This window comes from Sorghum bicolor, chromosome 6 (genome assembly GCF_000003195.3).
Source record: "Sorghum bicolor cultivar BTx623 chromosome 6, Sorghum_bicolor_NCBIv3, whole genome shotgun sequence".
Classification (NCBI taxonomy): domain Eukaryota; kingdom Viridiplantae; phylum Streptophyta; class Magnoliopsida; order Poales; family Poaceae; genus Sorghum; species Sorghum bicolor.
Window position 1 is genome coordinate 29534779 of NC_012875.2, and position 8867 is coordinate 29543645.

The 8867-nt window shown below is 46.4% G+C and overlaps 1 protein-coding gene across 1 annotated transcript; it reads left to right on the plus strand.

The window, feature by feature from the left end:
* On the plus strand, positions 2546–5389 carry LOC8086489 (U-box domain-containing protein 12). The gene is made up of 2 exons (XM_002446207.2): positions 2546–3451; positions 4013–5389. Exons 1-2 carry the CDS (start codon positions 2546–2548, stop codon positions 5138–5140), a joined length of 2034 nt encoding a protein of 677 aa, XP_002446252.1. The 3' UTR covers positions 5141–5389.

Genomic DNA, 8867 nt, shown 5'->3' on the forward strand with positions numbered 1-8867 from the left:
CTAAATATACAACAGATTTATACCGATCGATGATCTGTTACAAATTTATACCGACCGATTGTTATGCGTTAATATTAAGTTTTAGTGACGCGTCTTGTTCCTGGGACATGGGCAAAAACTTAGCAGCAACACCCTTCGTTTAGATGTGTCACTAAAATACTTATTAGTTACGCGTTTTAGTTCTGAGTCACTATTGAGATGTCTCTTTTGTGTTGTTTTGCCATAGTGGATGACATGGTATGGAATTAGAATAGTTCTGTGATATTTATTATGACATCCAACTTTTTTATGTCACTAGGTCAAAATGCCTATTACAGAATGTCATAATCTGGATGATATAATGACATCACGGTCTATTGTCATACTAAATATGTCAAAAAATCATGCATTTCTTGTAGTGATATAAGAAATAACCCACAAGCATTATAGGCGCCGCTACCAATCCTGGGTAGCGACGTTAAGAATTACCAACACATATGATGCATATGTTTTTAGTACAAAAGTTTAGTTATCCCGTAGCAACGCATGGGCATGCTATCTAGTTAAGTAAATTGGTGACAAGTTTCTATGCTAGATTAAGTAAATTCAAAGATGTAGGGGCAATTTGCACCCACCTATATAGTTCTTGTATTCCACATGTAATTTACTCTATTTTTTTTTAAATCGCCTGCAACCATCTTTTGGCTTGATTGGCCCAGCCCCCGTGGCCGCACCTTGCTCTTGTCCCAGTTCACTCTATGGTCCAACAACCATTGTTTTGTTGTCTCTGTTAGTCACTCTAGTCATACATTCGGTCGTACATCATTACTCTTTTACTCCTAGTTTTAGAATTACTCTCTAGTAGTTTTAGTTAGAGCATCTCCAACGATACTATCTAAAACAAACTATCAATTTTTATGTTTGGGTCACCAACTATTTTGATACTACCTAGCTATATTTTGTTGTTGTCTCTAGCAATATTATATTACCTAAAAACAAACCACCCAAAATCATCCAAATAGAGAATCATATGTGGGCCCACATGTGATACTCTTCCTTCTCTTGTTGCCTTGGAAAAACTCAGCGACCTCGAGCGCTTGTGGGACATAACCAGTGATGGGGCCTCCATCGGTGAGGAAGGCTTGTAGGAAGCCAACATGTAGACCCTAGGCCATGGCGAGGACAGGGAATGAGTGGTGGGTAGGAAAGGACCACTCCGACCATCTCGGATGCATATGAGGAAAGGTTGTTCTGCGCACCGGCGATATAGGAGGGCCAGAGGCAACGAAGAACAGTGGAGACAAGGAAGACTCGACTGTGCCTGTACCAGAACTGTCAAACATATTTTTGGGTAATCACCTGCTGGGCAACTTGAATGGATAGTGGGAGGAAGTATTTTTGCATAGTCATCTGCAAGAGTGAGTTTTTTGCCCTATGGGCATATGTAGTCCGATAGTTAGTGTTGTTAGAGATGCTCTTAGTGAGAAACTTTTTGGAACTCTGCCGATTTCGTGTTGTCATTTAAAGAAGGCTTTGCACAGCCGCCAATCCAAGAAAGTTGGACGCGAAGCTGTTTTGTTTTAGGTGCTCCACTCATTTTTCATCGTAACCAATTGAGAAACTGATCCAAACAAGGCCAATAGGTAGATGTCATGCTTTCCTTTGAAAATATGTGTTTTCAAGTTGCATGTTAGCTAAGCCAAACCATATCAGTTAGGGTGAATTACGGGATGCTTTCTTTCCATTGGCCACCAGTATATTGTCTCACCTAATGAGGATGTGGAGCTTAATTAACTGTGTGTTTGGATAGCTTTCTGCTTGCCTTGAGGTCTGCTGATGGGTTTTGCCTTCCTCGTGTAGGAGAGCCAAATTGGCTTGCCCGGATGACAGCTGAGCAAGTTTCTTGTTCCATGTGTAGCAAGGCAAGGTGTGAGCACTAGAAACCAAGAACGCCCTCTGAGCAAGGTCAATAATAGAGCCAAGTGTTGACTATAAGTCTAAGTCATAACAGCACGTTATATAATAGTTGTCACATATTTTTCTTTGAAAATATATAATTTTTTTCTATTTTTGCTTACACAGGGGCTCATTGCTGCACAGGCTTCCCTGCAAAGCTTGTTGGCTTGAAAGCCGAGCTCTCGTCTCTCTCCTCCACATCAACATTAACTTAATTATAAAATCATTATTGTACTTGCTCTAAGTTGTTTTGTATGAGATGTTGAGTAGTCACAACTCACAACCCAACCAAAAAAACAATACTGCATTGGCAGACACACAAACCTTGGCTTTCATTTTGAGGACCCCAGGTCCCAAAGGAATCACCCCTAATCTGAACCGCGCCTACGACGTGCCCAGGCGGCCAGGCCGCCGAGCACAAATCTCTACCATTCGCCTCCACATATATCTCCCCAAACTGCGCCTGGCACTGCGATCAATTCGCAAAAGCCGTAACAACCAAATTCGCCTCCGCCCACCTTGCCGCCAAAAGCCGTAACAACCAAATTCCCAAAACTCCTCAACCCCTGCCAAGAAGTGGCCAAGAACGCAAGAAGCAGAGGCGCCGCCCATGGACTGGTCGGAGGAGGGGATCAACGAGGAGGAGGAGCCCACGCTGCGCAGGCGGAGGGCGAGGCTGCGTTCTCCTCCACGCGGTCGACCCTTGCCTCTCCCGCTCCCTCCAGGGTCGAGGTCGCTGTCTCCTCGTCGCGGCGGTCTGGCGGCCTTCTCAGGGTCGAGGTCGCCCTCGCCGCGCCGCGTCCCAATGATGGCGATGAGGATGGGCAGCTCGGTGCGGACGACCCGGAAGTCGACACCGCCAATAAGGTCCGGCGCCGATGCTCCCGCGGGCAACGATGGGGAGGACACCGGCGTCAAGGAGATGATCGCCAAGATGAGGGAGGGGCTTCCCACTTCCGTGCCGTGGGATGGCACCGACACGAGCGACTCTGGTCGCGGAGGAGGACAAGGAGGTGGGGTGAACGAGGAGGAGGAGGAGGGCTTCGTCGCCTTCTCGTTCCAGGAGGTCGTGGGTCCGCTGGTCGTCGACGGGGAGGAGGTTCTTGACGCCTTCGTCGGATCCGATGAGGCGAGGGCGGGCAAGGCTGCTGCCGAGCTTCTGGACGCCACCATGGGCGCCAACACCGGGCCCAGGACCGAAGCGATCAAGACTGAGCTCGTCGTCAACCGGCGCCTGCTCGACCTCGCGGGGCTGGAGCGGTGGATGCGGAGGGCGGAGGCGGTCTCCGAGCTCGAGTGGTTCACGGGCCTGTGCTGCGACGAGAACAACCCGCCACCGCAGATTGACCTCTTCGAGTGCGCGTTCCGGGCCCTGGACAACGCGTCGGCCGTCGAGCTCCACCGCGGCGCCGACGCCAGGAAGCGCTGGATCGGCCCGGTAGGCGTGCCGCAGTTCTTCATCTGCCCCATCTCCAACAAGGTCATGGAGAACCCCGTCGTCATCGCCTCCGGAAAGGTGCGATGAATCTTTCTTTGATCGGCTCTGTTTTCTTGCCGGTTGTGTGATGCAATTTCATATGTCCTAGTGCGCTTGTTCTGAATCAGTTGATGATTTAGTAAATATTCTCATTGCTATTCTTGAATTGTTTCTGCAAACATGATTCGTAGTGTTGGATGACAGAAATATTCTCTTGGATCTATAATAGCAGTTTGGAATGTTTACAATGTGCCAATCTGAAAAATCAGCTATGTCTGGAACTGTTGAGGTTCTGTGTTAATTAGTTAGAGAAAGGGTAATAACTCTGATGGCTGCAGTGAAGTCATGGACGATATGCTGCGCTGAAAGAACTTTATATGCTGGATTCTTGGTGTTGGATGGCACCACTTTTCTCTTTGAACTTGCGAGCATTTATTTTTCAGATTATGAAAAATGCTGATCACAGTTACTCTTGTCTGTTCAATTTCACTTAATTAGTGCACATTAACTTCTTGGCCTCCGTAACATATTTACATTGTGTCAATCTTCTTGCGTTGGTTTCATGCTAGATTCTGATAGCAGACTCTTCCATGGCTGCAGACAGTTGATCGTTCAGCTCTGGAGGAATGGCAGAAGGAGAACCGACGCATCTGTCCCGTCACCGACGAGGTTCTCGCGTACACCATGTCCATCCCCAACGTGCTCATCAAGCACTGCATCGAACATTGGCGTGCAGCAAACAAGATTGCAGGCATGATGGCAGCCACCGATCCACCTGACATTTCCCACAAGTTGGAAGTCCTGATCGGGCAAGCCACTCTAATGCCTCACTCCCCAAGGAGCTCCAAAGAAGTCCGGAACTCGCTTTTTCTACTCCACGAGATCCTCGTCGCCAACGAGCGCGCAGTGGTACACCTGATCGGCTGTCGCCCCGGGACGATCGCGAAGCTCGTAAGCGTCCTCCCGGAGACCTGCCTGGACCCTGATGACCCTGAACTGGACGACATCATTATCAAAATCTTGGAGAAGGCGGCTTCATACGGGCCCAACAAGGCGGTGTTCGGAGACGACCAGTACGCCATGCCTGTGCTGATCGCAAGGACATTGCTGGGGCCAGTGCCGATGCGAGCGAGGTGTGCTCACATCCTCGGGCTGCTGGCCGACAACCACTACAACAAGATCAAGATCGGCGAGCTTGGAGGCTTTGCCCCACTGGCCGAGTTGCTCTACGTCGGAGACAGAGGCGCCAAGAAGACGGCGGCGAGGGTGATTGCCAGACTCTGCGAGGCCCAGGAGAACCAGAGCAAGTTCCAGAAGGAGGGAGTAGTGGACGCCACCATATCCGCGCTGCGGAGCGACGGGCTAGCAGAGGAGGCCCAGGACATCCTACTGCGGATTGCAGACTCTTCTGACACCTTGACGGAGGCCTTCTTGAAGCTCGTATCGATCAAGGACGACGAGATGTGCCAGAAGATGAGTGAGTTCCTTTGGAGAACCTTCGTTTTAATGAAACGAGAAGACAAGCACGACGTCGGTTCTTCCATGACGGCCTCGAAGAAGAGTTGGGGTGAGAGGTCTTCTACATCGTCAGACGCTGAGAAGTCTTCTACGTCCTCTGCAGATCAGCGTGCATTGAGAAAGCAGAACAAGGAAGATGTCAAGACCATCGTCTCATGGCTGCACAAGAGGTGCTCCTTCCCCAGGACATACAAATACAGGGAGGATTGACCATTATTGCCTCAATGGTGTAGTAACTCTAGAATGAAGAGGAGAACCAATAGGATTGTGAGTGACCGGAGGTAGCTGTTTCTCTACTCTGAAAGAATACGTTTCCTTTCCTGTGTAAGTGACTGTAGCTCAGCTGAAGGTGAATAGTGATCCTGCACTTATTCTGAATGTCAAACTAATGAATGTTCTGGATTCGAATGCGGTCACCGCTGTTATTCAGTTTTGTTGGACGGAAATTATTTGGCCAAACTCCAAAGTTAATTCTGCATTGCTGAGATGATGTTATGTCCAGGTCATCCAATGTAGTAAAAAAAGAAGTTTAGGAATTTCAGGTGTGGTGAATAACAGCAGATTGTATGATTTGAGTGCTGCTGTGGATGGCTTTTTAGGTTTGTGATTGTTGTAGCCCATCAAGTTGAGGGCGACCATCTTTGTTGGCTTTCGCGCTGCATTGTGCTGCTTTGGTTGTTGCTTCAGATCAAGCTTTTTATAGCCTGACTAAGCCGTGTCAGATCAGAGGTCAAGTAAGATTCAATTGGTTTTTTCCCAGGTGCGAGTTACTGATTAATTAGTTATATCCAGTAGTGTACATATAATTATATAGGTTGGTTGTGGCAGCGCATAACACGCCGGCATACTCTTAGCAGGAGCACGTGTATTGTTCATGTGCCGCGTACTCCCTCCATACTTGAAATTTTTGACGTTTAGGAGGAGATGATAGTTTTCCTTGTTTGCACGGCCTTGTTTAGTTGCCGTAATGAAAAGTTTTCGGCCACTGTAGCACTTTCGTTTTTTGGTAAATATTATCCAATCATGGACTAACTAGGGTCAAAAGATTCGTCTCGTGATTTACAGGCAAACTGTGTAATTAGTTTTTATTTTCGTCTATATTTAATGTTTCATACATGTGCCGCAAGATTCAATGTGATAAAGAATTTTAAAAATTTTTTGGTTTTTGGGGTGAACTAAACAAGGCCTTATTAAATATGGTTGGCGTACCTATTGGGGAACGATTCACAGCTTTGTTGGTTTGGTTCTCGGGTGCTGAGGCTAGCAAGCTCTGTTTCTCTCTTGCACAAGTTTTTTCTTTTTTTTTTGCTCGACTCTGGTTTTGCATAACAAAAAGACTACTAGAAACATTAATAAACATGTGATTTATAATTTATACTGAGTATTTATATTTGATTTAGTTCTAAAAAAATTATTTCATCATTTTTTATTTTCTAGGATTTATTACGCAAATTTGAAGTCTCAGTAGTTTTGATGAGTTTGCACAACAAAAAGACTACTAGAAACATTAATATACATGTGATTTATAATTTCTACTGAGTATTTATATTTGATTTAGTTCTAAAAAAATTATTTCATCATTTTTTTATTTTCTAGGATTTATTACACAAATTTAAAGTCTCAGCAGTTTTGATGAGTTTTACCGGAAGCAAGATAAGCTAACAATTACTTTGCATTAGGAACCCTGAACTATTGCTTAATCAATCTAGTTGTTTTTAATTTTTCTTTCTCTCTTGTATCTTTTCAACTGAAACTCTCTTCTTATCTATTGTTACAAGCTGCTCCTGTCCTTCTCAGTTCACGAAATTAGCCAGCATCGAAGTTCAGCTCGAAGTGCGGCCTCTCGATTCTCGTCTTCAACTTCGGTAGCAAACGAGTGAGGTAGTCCGGCGGCATCTCAACAGAGTCCCGTGTAATCTTCTACTACAACACCATGACCGAGTGCATCTTGACAGATTCCAGTGCGACCTCTGAGTCTAGCGCCTCGGCCATTCTGAGGTCAGCGAGGAACAACGGCACGACCTTGGAGCGAACCAGCAGCGATGAAGGGCGGCGAGGAAGGCAGTGCGACGCGCTAATGCTGAACGAGTGAACGGGCCACGTAGGAAATGAAGCGGCGTTGAAGGGCCATTAGTGCTGCGCGGCGCGTGCGATTAGCGAAGGCAGTCGAACGGACTCCAAGGGTAAAGACAGTCCACAGATGGGTCACGCAGCCAGAACGTCAAGATTTATGAAAACGTCGTAGACTCCTAGAACGATAAGAATTTCAAGTATGAAAACGTCGTAGACTCCACAGGCGTATATACTCGATCTATTCCAATTTATAAGTCATTAATCTTAGAGAGTCAAAATATCTTAAGTTTGATTAACACTATTAAAAAAATTAGAAAGGTTTGTGACATTAATAGATATTAATATGAAAATATCTCTACAACTAAAAATTGTGAATAGGACCTGTCTACCGACCGTGGTGAAGCTGCTAACCAGATATATAACTCCTATTTGCGCCGACATGTGTTGCCAATCGCCTAGGCACGCATCGCCCACCTCGCCTCTCGCTCCCTCGGTCCTCATCCTCACCATTCATGATTCGTCGCCGCGCACCTTGCCTTGCTCTTGGCCGTCACACCGCCGCACAACCCAGATCTCCACACAACTTGGCCGCCATGTTGTAAGTGCAATCAAGTCCTATTTGTGGGTTTTGGTGTTAATGACAATAAAATTAGAGGACTAGCAAGTTTTATCGAATTAATGAGTAGGGGATCAAATTTTGGAAGTGATGTACAGGTTGCTGGTATTCTGAAAACATGTTTGAGCTGATCCAAACTTAAGGACGTGTTACTTCGTTTTATATTCTTTATTTGAGTTTAGGAAAAGCCGTACTATAAAGAGGAATTCTAGAATTGTCAACTGTGCAACCAGATGCTCATCTTCTCAAAACAACTTCCTCTTTCTCAGCCAAAGCAGCACGCAAAACAGTTTCCTTCTTAACCTGCTCTGGCCAGGGCGGCAGTGCCGCCCATCATGGGCGGCAGTGCCGCCCTCTTCTGACCGTTGGGACCCAGGGGAGGTATATACCACTGGACGCTCCTCACAACGGTCATCACGGACCTCAGACGACTTATCTCTTGTTCAGACAGACCAGAGCTCTCTGTCTCTCTCCTCCATTGTTGCTCTCCATCCCTCAAGCTATCTTTGATTCCAACCATCAATCCTTGAGAGAAAAGGCAGCAAAACTCGATTAGAGAGTAGATCCACTGCTTCCAAAAGTCTAAGAGCATTTGGTTCACGTTTGGTCAGCGGTTCAAGGGTTTATTACTCTTGGAGCTTGCTCCTAGCCGGCTAGGCATCGCCCATGAGCTTGCCCACCTGTGTGGCAGCCTTGGGAGGTTTGTAAACTTGTTTTTGCAGCTAAGAAATTACCCCTCACTTCAAGAGTTTACTCTCTTGACTTGAGAACGAGGGTAGGGCAAGACTAAGCCTTTTGTGGCTTCGTCAACAATGTGGACCTAGGCAAGCCTTTGTGGTGAGCTGAACCACGGGATAAATCTCTGAGTCTTGTGTGCTTCTTGCAGATTATTTCTCAAGGTTATACTCTTCTAGGGTTTGGTAACCCGATCTAGTCTTGTGAGACTTTTCTGTGGTATCCAGTCTTCGTACTGGATCTTTTCCTTGTTTTGCAGGATTGGACCCTTCTTTACCTAAGTTAACTTCCTGCAAAGTTTTACCAACGTGGGCATTTTATTTGTAGGCTGGCAGTGCCGCACTCTGTTCTAACAGAGTGTTGAGTTAATTTTTAACAGGCCTATTCACCCCTCCTCTAGGCCTCTTTTACTTCCAGGAGATCCTACAAGTGGTATCGGAGCCTCGTTACTTCAGATACGCTTCACCGCGTGAAGTATGGAAGTTGGAAGAGGTTCAAGATCCGCCCGAGAGC